The sequence below is a fragment of the Mytilus trossulus genome, chromosome 4, assembly GCF_036588685.1.
Source record: "Mytilus trossulus isolate FHL-02 chromosome 4, PNRI_Mtr1.1.1.hap1, whole genome shotgun sequence".
Lineage (NCBI taxonomy): Eukaryota > Metazoa > Mollusca > Bivalvia > Mytilida > Mytilidae > Mytilus > Mytilus trossulus.
This window is the reverse complement of record NC_086376.1, coordinates 54850253-54863584: the sequence shown is the minus strand read 5'-3', so window position 1 is coordinate 54863584 and position 13332 is coordinate 54850253. Positions and strand designations below refer to the sequence as shown.

Below are 13332 nucleotides of genomic sequence, written 5' to 3'. Positions count from 1 at the left end.
GAAGTATTTAGTGAGACGGAACATCATGTATATAGCGGAAACTAAAGTTAAGGGATATTGCTAACATCTTATCTTTCTACCTAATAACGTACGACTCGTATGGAATTAACCAATTCGTGATGGTGTCCATAAGATTTACGGTGTGTCGTTTATAATCGCTCCTCCTCGTAATTTTGTAGGAGCAGTTTCTGCATAAGGAGCACACTCATGTATATGAAGTCCGTATAGTGTGATTATGCACGAGAATCAGTAGGTCGCAATGAAGCTACAGACCAGATATTCCCGGAATATGATAAATAGAAGCTGCATGTGAATACGTAGCTATTAAAGTATTTTGATGATTTTGATATTTGCGAACCGCAAATTTTTTTTCAAAGGACAATAGAGCTACGTTTTTGCAGCTTTGATAAATATAGATAATAACGAACATGATGTATTTTATCAATTTAAGGATCTCATATTTGTCATTTGTTGATTAACGCTTTTTAACAATTTAAAGATTATACGGACTATAAAACAAGTAAAAGTTTTAAAGCAATTTGATTATGTGAGAAACATGGAAAATAACCTTGCACGTAAAAGGAAAAAGCAAATCGACTGAAAACTAGAGGTAAAAATGAATGAAATTGATTATTTTTATTGATGAAGTGATCATCATTATGTTGCATCTATATTAATGATACATGCATGGTTACATTCGATAAGCAAGAATGATTATCAAATGCTCAAGAGAAAACGTTGTATCTAGGATTATAAAAAAAACCTTATAATATTTCAAGTTGTTTAGAATTACCCATTTATATTCTATGAATCATTTATCAACACTCATTTTACATGAGTTGGTATCCGGTTATTTGTTAATTTCTGTTGAATTCATTATTTCAAAGAAATATCAATATTCAAATTCAAATTTCTTAGAAAAAAATCATCATTTCAATGAAATGTAATTATATAATTTCAGTTTCTTAGATAAATATAAATGCAAATCTACCAGAGAGAAACCATGTTCAGCTAACCTAGAAATGAATAAGTCTTCTTTCCTGAATGACGGCATGTGGTTATTCCAAAAAATGTATACATATGCATGACAAAAACGATAGTTTGCTATTTTAAAGTCATTTGATGTCACTTGTAAAAAGACATGGCGTTGACGCGAAGTTTTGCAGATCTTAGTTGTTCGATATGTATGTATGATTTTGAGGACCCTCGACTGCTTCCATGTTTTCATACTTTCTGTCGACGTTGTATTGATGGCGTTATTGCAGCTGAGTACAGAGATAGGACTTTCAAATGTCCTTTGTGTCAGGAAACAATTAAAGTCCCAACAAATGGCTCGAAAGGATTTCCAATCAATACATTCTTAGAAAGGGATTTTAAACTTCGAGATATAGCGTGCGACGTTTGCGACGAAAGAAAGCATGCTGTGTCTAAATGTCGTAACTGTGACCAAAACTTCTGCTACAAGTGTGTAGAGATACATAAAAAAATGCAAGGTACTTCTTCACATATCGTCCATTCAATCCCGCCAATAGCAAAACCACGCTTACCATCCTGCAAGGAACATGCTATGGAAAAATTGGAATATTTTTGTGATTCTTGTAATGCTGTGTTATGTGAAGTTTGTATCAAGTATGGTCACAAATATCATTCAATCCAGGATGTGTCTTCCGTATCAGATACGCTCAGGGATGAAATCAATCCATATCAACAAAAAATTCAGGAAGTTCCTGATTCTTACAATTATAAAAAACAGGTTGCTAGACAACAACAGAAACTAGATCGTGATGAACATGACGTAATGGACGCAATAAAAGAACAAACAGAAAAGTTTAAACATGTGGTTGATGATGTCCGCAACGATTTTGTTCGTCAGCTTTTGGAAGCTCTCTCCGACTCAAAGAATGAAATCAAAGATAACAAATGCTTTGTTACTAAAAACTGTGCAGCAGTTAATCACTTAAAACAATTTGCCAAGCTTTTTGTAAAAAATGCCAATGACTGTGATGTCATCAAGTATGGACCTATGTTAAAAGAAAAGTTGTTCAATTTAGAGTACGGGAATACTGGTATACTTAATTTGAAAAAGATCGAATTTATACCGAAGGATGTATCGCTGAATGATGTTAAGAGGCTCTTCGGATTCTTTAATCCCGCAAGATACGATTTTTCGTTCACTGGTGGTGTTAATATCGTTCAGTCTTTTCACAGCTCTCTGGAAGACTGTACTATAACGTCTTTGACATTCATGCCAGACACCAGCTTGTGGATTTGTATGGGAAACAATGGTGTCTTAGAACGATACAGCTTTAATGGCCAGAAAAAGGCGCAAATTCGATTGGAGCACAGAATAGACGCAATTGCGTCAGACAGTCATGGGGTCCTTTATGTAACATGCAATGCGGAAAAGAAAATAATAATGTTTAACAAGAATAAATCAAGCAAAAGAGAACATTTTATTGATACCTTAATGTGTGTCAGAGGAATAGCAATAGATAAGAATGACCATATTGTTGTTGGGTTAACAGAACGTGATGTGTTCTTTGACTCCACATATCCTCAGATAGGTTCTGTTACCCTAATTTCACAAGAGAAAACCATCAACAAGTTACACGGGGACGATGTTGTTCAGTATCCAGCTCGTGTAGCTGTCAATAATACTGGAGCTGTTGCTGTATCAGATTGGATCGCTCTGTGTGTCAAAATTTTCAAGAAAAATAAAATAGTAGGCTTTTTCGATGGGAAAAGAAATGGTTTCCGACATTTTCTTCCCCGAGGAATTTGTTCAACCAATGATGGAAGTTTTATAATTGTTGATACCTCTTCTAATTGTCTTCACTGGATAACAGAAGATGGCAACCTACAAAGAACCGTAGAAAGTAAAGGTGAAATGGGCGAACCATACAGCGTCACTGTCGACAACCATGACGGGATATGGATAGGCACTAAGGATGGAAGAATTGTACAACTGTGCATTTGATAAACGTGAACACAAAAAAGGCATAAAAATCATTATAGGTAGAATCGTAGGATTGATTAATATAGTGTACCCCTTTAATTCCTGCTATGCCCTATCGATTGTGCTTTAAATTACATATTTGTTATAACTTCTGTCCATTTAAGTACTTTTTATTGTGCGATGCAATTTTAATGGAATGATTTTTACAATAGACTTCAAAAAGTTTCAGTAGAATAATTTAAAACAAATACGAGCAAATACTTGAACTTGTTGCTAGTAACGATATGTTTTGTTGTCATATGGATTGTAAAACCACTTTGAAGTCTATTACTTTTAATTGAATATAAATATTTCATACGAGAACTATATAATTACCAATTTAATATTGATAAAATCCTCGTAATGAGAGAAGATAAATACTATTGGGTTATTAATATTGATGAAGTATTATGACAAAAAGTTGATTTCATGAATAAGATTAAAACAAAGGCGTTTCAATTGGGACACATGTCAAGTATATATATTCAGCAGATAGTTGTTTGTTCGTTATTCATGTTGACAAGTCTCGAGTGATATCATGTGCATACATTGAATATTTTTTGTATTACATTACAACCGCATGTGGTAACATGGATTCATTAACTTTAAACAGTATGAAATTCATAGGAAAACTGAAATCAGGTGTGAATAAGCGACGGACGAGAAATAGTTACTTTTGTACACTGTGTAAAGATGACTTCAAGGATCCTCGACTTCTCAACTGTTACCATTCTTTCTGTAGATTTTGTTTAGATGAGTATCTGATGGTTAACTATGAGGATGGAAACTTCCCATGTCCACTTTGTAAAGAGATGAATATTGCCCCTGTCAATGGGTGTAGAGGTTTACCAAAAAACCAATACATAAAGATCAGTGACAGTGACTCTCAAATTAATTGCGACCTTTGCGAACATAGAATAAAAGCAGAATCAGTATGCAAAGATTGCAATACAAACTTGTGTAAATTTTGTCTAATTAGCCATATAAGTATGCAAGGATCTAAATACCACAATGTTATAAGTCTAGGGAAAGGACAAGAACCGATAAGAACATGTTCTATACACACAAAGGAAGAACTGTTATATTATTGCGATACTTGCGAGAAACCTATTTGCAACATGTGCAACACAACGGAACATAAAACTCATCGTAGTAAAGATATAGCAAGTATGGCAACTATTTTGAGAGAACAACTTGGAACATCGCTGAAAACGGCCACATCGAATACGAATGCAAATAACTTTCAAAATAAAGTTGCTGAACAGAAACGGAAAATCAAAGCGTACCAAGAAGATGTTATCGCCATGATTGATGAACGGACCAACGAATTACATAGACTAGTGAATGAGATACGCGGCGAATTTGTAAGGAAAGTTGTTAACGAAAATGAGGAAAACATAAAACAACTAGAAGATAATATGAACACGTTGAACACGAATGTAGCTGCAATTGAGGAACTTCTAAAATTAGGAAATATATATTTACAAAACGCTTACAATATAGATATCGTAGTCCATACACCGAAACTACAGAATAAAATTGAAAAATTACAAAGATTAGACGTTCAAATTTCGGAAATTAAGCTTACAAACTTTTATCCATCGCAAACTGGCATTACAGATTTTGAAATAGAGAAAATTTTTGGAACATTTGATAAATTAAATAAAAGACCAAAACACATTCAATCAATTTCCAGGCTTTCAGAATTACGTCGCTCCCACTCCGAAGAAGATCGCCGAACTAATTCAATTAGCTCACTTCGTTCATTTGATGTGTCATCTTCTTCACTCAGTAAAAAATCTTTCTGGTGTTCCGAAGGTACAGTTACTGGCTTGACATTACTACGGGACGGGTCTGTTTGTGTTTGTCTCGGAGGTGAAGGTATTCTTGAAACCTTTACCACAACCGGTCTTCGAATTGGACACCAAAAGTTCAATCATCCAATTGACGATTTAGTTGTATCTAGAAATGGATCTCTTTATATTAGCTCAAACTCAGAAAAAAAAATATTCAAACTTGTAAAGGAAAATAAGGAGATATTTGCTGAGACACGTTCTTGTGTACGGGGACTTGCAATTGATTTCGACGAGAATTTAATTGCTGGAATGACAGAAAAGGGTTCTTTCTTCGACAGACACCAAGTTGGACATGTCACTGAAATATCAAAGACACATAAGGTTAAGAGAATAGTAAATGTCAACAAAATTAGGTATCCAGCAAGAATTGCGATTGGTCAGAATCGACGCATAGTCGTGTCTGATTGGATACAACTCTCTGTCTTTATTTGTAAGGGGGACATAATTATTGGAACGTATTCTGGTATTGTTGACTCAGAACAAGAATTTATACCACGTGGAGTTTGTTGTTGTGAAAATGGTGATATAGTTGTTGTAGACATTTCTACAAACTGTCTTCACTGGCTGTCACCTGAAGGAAGACTTCGCAGGGTTGTGTCCCTTGATAATCAGGAGGCTTGGAGTGTAACAGCCGATCAAAATAATACTATCTGGATAGGCACCAAAAATGGTTATGTTTTTCCGGTAGAACTATTAAGTTAATACATAAAGGGATACAATCCTCAACTGAGAATACACAATCCATACTATAGACAAGATTTTACATTAATTTTGTTATTGCTGTTTTGCTGGTTCCCGCAAAATAACGATTTATATATGAGTTTTTCTATTTTCCGGTCTTAATTCTGATTTGTAGTATATTAGTTACAGTAAGAATTTAAAACAATTTATACTGAAAAACAATACATGTAAAGCACGTGTGTTATAATTGACATTATTTTCTTTTTTAGGTAGTCTCCAAAACAATATGTGTCTTTTTAAAGATATAATACACATTAAGCAAACAATGCATATTAAAATCGACATCATAAAAATTTCAATGCAAATATCCTATAAGTTTTGAAAACAAAGGTATCACTCAATAACCTCAAAATGCTGTGTTACAAAACCAGTACCTTTCTTCTGTCTTTCTTCTAGTCTTGTGATAGTAAGATGCTGCCACTGCCGACATGAACTGCGCATAACACGTGTTTTTTTTAAGTCTGCATCACTTTTGCAAAAATTGCAGATATATACATTATATTCAACTTTTATAGAATAAATGCTGTCAGCAGTTTTTCAATGCATCGTATGTACAATATTTCATTATTAATTTTATATACATGAATTTGTCCAGGGAAAAACTCTCGGGTAGAATGTCAGATCGATGACGAGCAAGGTAGACAATCCCGAGCAGTCTTGTTGATTATTTCAGACCAGTATCCGAATCACCTAATCTGTCTTGGTCGAGTTGATCTGATCGGCAATGTGCACCTACAATGTAGCTTTACGTTAGGTTAACACTGCCGATCAGATCAACTCGATGATCCCGATCAAGACAAATTACGTGATCTGAAGACTCAATCGACAAGAATGTTCGGGATAATCTACCTTGCTCGTCATCGATCTGACTTTCTACTCGAGAGTTTTTGATATGTCAAAAACATTCAATTAAGGATCGAGAAGCCACACAGTCGAGAAGAGATCGAGAGTTCGTCGAGTAGCGATCGAATTGATCGGGAAATGATCCTGTAGAAATCGAGTTTTGTCGGATTACAAAAAAAATATCAATCAGTACTCGATCATTACGACCTATGCTCGACTAATGTCTGATCATTTCCAGATTAACTCGAACAATACCCGATCGCTTCCAGATCACTGCGACTTGTATATTTATATTGTCTTAGACAAACTCGATCGATTCCCGATCCCTTCGCGACAACATTCGACCTCTCTCCGATCTCTACTCGGCCATACACGAGAACACATTCATCTTCATGACTGCTACACGAGTCTCTAAAAATGTGTGCAGATCTGATTAACTTCCGCAAAAATATATTGGCAACGTTATTTTTAGCTGTACAAAAATTCCTCCATGTACAGTTCGTGTCTTTTGCAAGGAGAGGTAACATTTTAAAAGGGAGAAAGAAGACAACAAATGAACAGTCAAACTCAGAGGTCGAAAACAAACCGACACAGCCATAGCCAAAAACGGTAACCGACGAGAAGACAAACAGCAGTCAACATAACATAGAAAACTGAAAACTTAGCAACACGTATCCCAACAAAACCTGGTATAATCTCATATGTTCCGAAAGGGAAGAAAATCCTGCAATTGTTCATATATTAAAGTAATTGTGCAATAATATTAATTGTTTGACTGCTGATAACTAAGTTATCTTTCAAATAGATATTGAGTGCCAATGAGACAACTCTCAATCCTAATAAAAATTCATAAAAGTAAACCATTAAAGGTCAATGCCTTCAACACGGAGCCGTGGCTCGCACCGAATAACAAGCTATAAAGGGCCACAAAATTACTAGTGTAAAACCATTCAAACGGGAAAACCAACGGTCTCATTTGGTTTATAAGCACATCAAGCTTTTATTTTACCTGTTTTATGGGCTATTTTCTGTTTTTGTCTGACCGTATTTTCCGTTTGTCCAGAAATTTGTGTAGCATAAAAAAAGAAGATGTGGTACACTTGCCAATGATACAGCTCTTCACAGAACACCAAATGACACAAACATTATCAATAACAACTAAAGGTCACCTTACAGTATTTTTTTTTCATTTCCACTTTTTGACGTAATTTCACAAAAAAATGAGACGAAAGACGATATTTTTATTTGGTGCGAATCTCTTTCTAACAGTAACGATATAAACTGTTCAGAGAGCACACGTTTTGATCAATTGTTTCTAACATACTTTTGCAAAGTTTGCATAAACTTTGACAAACTATACACTCGCTACAAACGCGTCTAAAGTTTGTCGTTCGTCGTTTGTTAGTTCAAACTTTGCATTTCTTTCTAACTTTAACATTAAAACAAATACATAAACGTGTTCTTGCTTGTTATAACTCAAAACAATTTCTAAAATTACTCAAAATTTTAATCCCCTCTAATCAAAGGATGCATTTGTTTCTACTTCTGTAACGTTTGACAAACTCTAACAAACGGCACACAACGTTTACCAAACTTTGGTTAGAAAGAAATGCCCAGGTGATCTCAAATGACGACTTACGGGTAGGTCGGGCTTTCAAGTGTAGTCACTTCGATGACCATTCATGCGTTTGTTGAATGGCTGCTCTGTCTCGCCAACATACTGCATGCCACATCGACACTGAAGGAGGTATACAACATTTTGGGTTTTGCAAGTTACATTGCAAAATATAGTGTACACAGATCCAGTCGAGTGGCAAGTACATGTTTGAGTAGTAAGTATTTGTTGACAAGTCAGACATCGTCTGTTACCACATGACTTGCATCATCCTGCAATTGAACAGCTTTTATTTGAGGAGACGTCAGCTCTTACAAATAAGTCTTTCAGACATGCTGGTCTCCGAAAATCTAAGACAAGAGGATTGGGAAAGATCTTGGATAATTTAGGGTGTTTGGCAATAATTTGCCAGTTGGCACGGATCAAACGTGAAAGGTTGGTTAAGGCTTGAATGTATGTAAAAACAAAGGGGACTATTGCTGCGCCTCTTCCGTTTGTACTGTAACAGGTCATTGTGGCTGCTGTTATGGTAAGCGCGCGCAAACCCCTTATCTATGTCCAATTTCTTATAGCCTCGTTTTGTGAAAAATCCGCGAAGTTCCTGTAACCGTTTCGTGACAGCCTCCTCAGAGGAGCAAATCCGCTTTACTCTGAGAGCTTGACTGTACGGGATACTTTTTGTACAGTGTTTTGGGTGACAGCTTTGGTGTGAAAGGTACTGATGTTTATATGTGGGTTTACAGTAGAGGTCTGTTGATATGACTCCGTCCTTTATAGATGTGGTTGTGTCTAAGAAAAATATTTTAGAGTCGGAAATTTCATACGTAAATTTAATTGACTGATTGGCGTTGTTTGCATGTATGATGAAATCATCCAGTTTTTTGTTAGGATTCACATGAACCAAGACAGAGGTTTGGATAAAGATACTGCAATAATTTGTTTTTTTCTAATTTGCTCATGAAAATATTGACGTAAGACGTTGCGATTTTCGTCCCCATCGCTGTCCCGTTTATTTGAAGGTAATGATCACATTTAAAGGTGAAGTTATTGCATTTCAGGACCAGAGTAAGTAGCTCTATATTTTGCAATGTAGCTTGCAAAACCCAGAATGTTGTATACGTCCTTCAATGTCGATGTGGCATGCAGTATGTTGGCGAGACAGAGCAACAAACACATGAATGGTCGTCGAAGTGACTACACTTGCAAGCCTGACCTACCCAAAAGTCGTCATTTGAGATCACATGGGCACGCCCAAGCTGATCTCAAAAACCTTACCATCACAATCATAGACCACAACGAGAGTTAGTCGAAGGTCGACAGAGTCGGTCGGGAAAGATTTTGAATAAGAAAGTTAAGGACATTTTCCCCAGAGGGCATAAATGAAAAAAACATAGAATAAGTCACTCATTTTCCTGTCATCACTTGTTTCCAGTAACTCTGGCTTCCGTACTGGCTTTACAGTTTGAAGATTTTTTTTAAAAATACCAGTTTAAATTACAGGGCTCCATTCGTTTGGGATGGATGTATAAGTACGCAGCCACGTTCAATTATTTTACCTTATTAGATAAAACTTATTTTCCTAATCATTATTAAACAGCTATTAGTTTGGAAGGCTTAAATATGTAGTTTCTGTTGCAATTGCCCTACTGTTGTCAAATTTGAAATATTATACCAGCTTGGATCGATTAGGGCATTTTTGCTTTTGTTTGTTTGAGGACTTCCCTCCATGCAGTTAAAACATCTCAACTGTCACAACCTTTTAAAATAAAGAGTTGTGGCAGTTCACATTGCAAATAACTATTTTCATTTGGCATATATTTGTTATCTTTGGGCCGTGTTTGGAAATTTTAATATTTTAAAATTGTTCAAGCGTCTGTGGAGTACGCTTAAATTGTATAAACTTTCAAGATTTTGATAGTGTCTCAATTTGAATATATTGACATGATTCATTCGACATCGTGCTATTACCGAAGAAGGATGTCTGTTATCCGAAATATTTAATATTTGTTCATTTTATAGTTTTTTAATGGTGATGTTGTACCCGTTTTGACTTGTTATATATTATATTTTGTAGTGCACAGAATCATATTACATGATCCATCACCCCGTAAGATTAATCGTTGACTCTTTATTCATTTTTAATGTATATATTATATATAACTCGTCTTAACATCAACCCAACAATGTTAGATCTGTAAATTTGCTTTCGCAAATTTTTTGTTCTTCCCTCTTCGGGATTCGAACCCATGCTACTAATATATCGTGACACCAAATCACCTGCACTGTAGCCGTTCCGCTAGACCACACGACCACCTGGACTTCATAAAAATTAAGCTTTCGGTGGCCGGGTGTTACATTTCCACGTCAGTTTTAATCTAGCGTCTTACTATTATAAGTTATATGGTTCGGGGTGAGGCCGGAGGCCGAGTCCCCTATGGATTTTATTCACCCTCTATGGATCCGTAGGGGTCAGTAGTTAACCGTATAACGAATTTATCGCACGCTAGACTTTTTCTGCTGCGTTTTGTTGTAAAATAAACAACGAAACACAACAAAATTAATATATGACGTCACCATCACCGCGTCATGAACCCCCTATGAAACTTACTAACCCCCTACGGTCTCATAGAGGGTCACCACGTGAGGGCGTTATACCAATCACAACGTGATAATTTCCCCGCGGTGCGATAAAGTACATGATATATAAGACATGAAGATGTTATTCTTATAGATCAACTAAATTATCTAAAGTAAAGGATCCTACAAATTAATGTAAGATACAGTCACAGAAAATAATTATATTTATAAGTATGTCTGAGCAAGTGACAACTCTACAACAGATTTATCCATCGGATCACCAGCAGTGATGGTGATACATGACTGTGTAGATTATGTATATATATACAACTCGTTTAAACATCAACCCAGCAACGTTAGATCTGTAAATTTGCTTTAACAAATATTTTGTTCTTCCCTCGCCGGGATTCGAACCCATGCTACTGAGATAACGTGACACCAAATCGCTTGCACTGTAATAAAAACTATAACACGAAAATATAAAAAAATATATATTTGGATTTATGTCAAAAGACGGAGAAGTGAAGAAAAAAAGAAAAGAAAAATAATGCAAAAAAAAATATAAAAACAAAATAATAATAAATGAAAATTTAGAAAACAAAACTCAAAAAATAAAATACAAATTAAACAAACGAAAAAGAAGATAAAAACGAAAGACTTTTTCTTGAATGATGATGTGTGTGCGATCATGATTTGGTATCTAGACAATTAGAAATCTTTCCGAACTTTTAATATACTGGAAGACATTTTTGAAAATGGTTTGGTTTGGCTCTAGAGAAAGAAGACAAATACCCGAGGTTATTAGTTAGTAGAACTACTAACCCTCTTGGATAGTCGAGTTCGTGAAAAAATACCGAATAGTGGTGGTAGTTACTAATTCTTTAGTAATCAAATAGGAAACCTCGTTTAGAGGTTTAACTAGAAATGAGGATACCTGAATGGTTTAAATTCTTAATTTATAATTTTCCGTATACCATATTCATATTCATACAAAATGTTTGTGTGGTCTTATAATGTTTTTGTATCAATGCTCAGTATTAGACTGTATCATGAAGTTGTGAAAATATGACAGAAATATGCGGAGCAAAAGACTGTGTGCCTGCATCATCTATTTTTGTTCAGCAGGTCATAAAACACCTATAATTAACCTGTACAAAAATCCGAACAAATTATATTTTGTACAATATTACAATTTGAACTCAACATATATTAATATCAACATATCATTTAATTTTGAATGTAACGCGTCTTCTGATTGGCCGACGTTATTTTGTTTTGAGCCCATAGACATAATTTAGTCATGTGACCGTGACGTCATCAACGTTTTTGAATTAAATTATAAGAAATGACTAATATTTTTTTCTGTCTATTCGAAGTAATATAAAAAATGTGGTGCACACTGTTATATACGTTATTCAGTGTGCACCATTTTTTTTTATGTTATTTCGAAAAGACAGAAAAAAATATTACAGTCATTCCTTAAATATTAATATATCTTTCTCTTATATATACAGGCTTCAAAATTGATTCACAGTAAAGCCCATGAGAACCTGATTTAAAGAATAATCAAACTCAAATGGTAGAAAAGACCATTTTAATATATTCGTCATCATCTGTGAATTAACCAACCCGTACGTGATGGTGTCCGTAAATTTTTTAATTTTAGTAATTTTTAAAATAAGGTCAACAAAATCAAGAATAAGAATAGAGTATCTTTTTTACCCCAAATATTGTAGTTTATTCTATTAACTTATACAGTACTTCATTATTTTGAAGGTAACAAATTCAAACTGCGATGGAATCCAGGTGGTAGATCCCTGTGTTTTCTTAGTTACCAAGAGTGTATTTCGGCAAATTATGAACTTAATTGACCTGACTGAACTTAAAGACTTATAAAATATTACATTTGGCATTTATGACGGACAAAGGACACGACCTCGTTAGTCCTAGCCTTAAAAGAATTAGAAGCGATTAAAACTTGGTAAATAAACGATATTTAGGTCACAAAAGTATTCGGAAATCACTATTCTCTTTATCAAACAGAACAAATCAAGATAAAAAAAATATAGACCAATAAAGCTATGTGCTTGGTCCGTGATAGTAGAAACATACATGTATATATATATTTCTCTGTTGATAGGTAAAAACAATAGATGACAAGACCCTATGACTATATGTACACATTTTTTTTTATAAGTTAGGTTTTTGGTAAGGAATTTTAAAAGATAGAAAAAGACAAGAAGACAGAAGATGACTGTATTGGTTAAACTCGATTTTTACATGAATATTAACGCAAAGCAATTTATTTTAAAACAAAGGTTATTAATATCGTTCTTGTCCTTAAACTGCTTATCCAAATTGTAGATTTGGTCCAAGGTAAATCCCTTTTATTGTCTAAATGCCAATCACCTTTGTGAAATATTATAGGTATAAAACAAATGTAAAAGTATTAACTGAACTCCAATGTATTCACATGAGAAATAAAAATTCAAAGGTAAAATATGAAATATGGGTTTACTTCCAACTCAACAACATTATAACAACTATGCCGCCAATAAAAAAAGTGAAATTTGACCATACTAATTTGCTTTATAATTTGATAAGAAGAAAAAAAACACTGCCAATATTGCTAAAATAGTCTCATTTTGAAATGTTGTCCTTTAATTTAGATATGACCTACATTATTACAGTACTTCCAAACACAA

General features: G+C 34.5%; 2 protein-coding genes across 2 annotated transcripts; both read left to right on the top strand.

Annotated features, from left to right (window-relative positions):
• The first annotated feature begins 1141 nt into the window (after positions 1 to 1141).
• Positions 1142 to 2990, top strand: LOC134716679 (tripartite motif-containing protein 59-like). Its single transcript, XM_063579683.1, has one exon. It carries the CDS (start codon positions 1142 to 1144, stop codon positions 2975 to 2977), a length of 1836 nt encoding a protein of 611 aa, XP_063435753.1. The 3' UTR covers positions 2978 to 2990.
• Positions 2991 to 3009: 19 nt separating this feature from the next.
• On the top strand, positions 3010 to 5809 carry LOC134715542 (ras guanine nucleotide exchange factor O-like). The gene has a single exon (XM_063577783.1). It carries the CDS (start codon positions 3586 to 3588, stop codon positions 5551 to 5553), a length of 1968 nt encoding a protein of 655 aa, XP_063433853.1. The 5' UTR covers positions 3010 to 3585; the 3' UTR covers positions 5554 to 5809.
• Positions 5810 to 13332: the final 7523 nt, after the last annotated feature.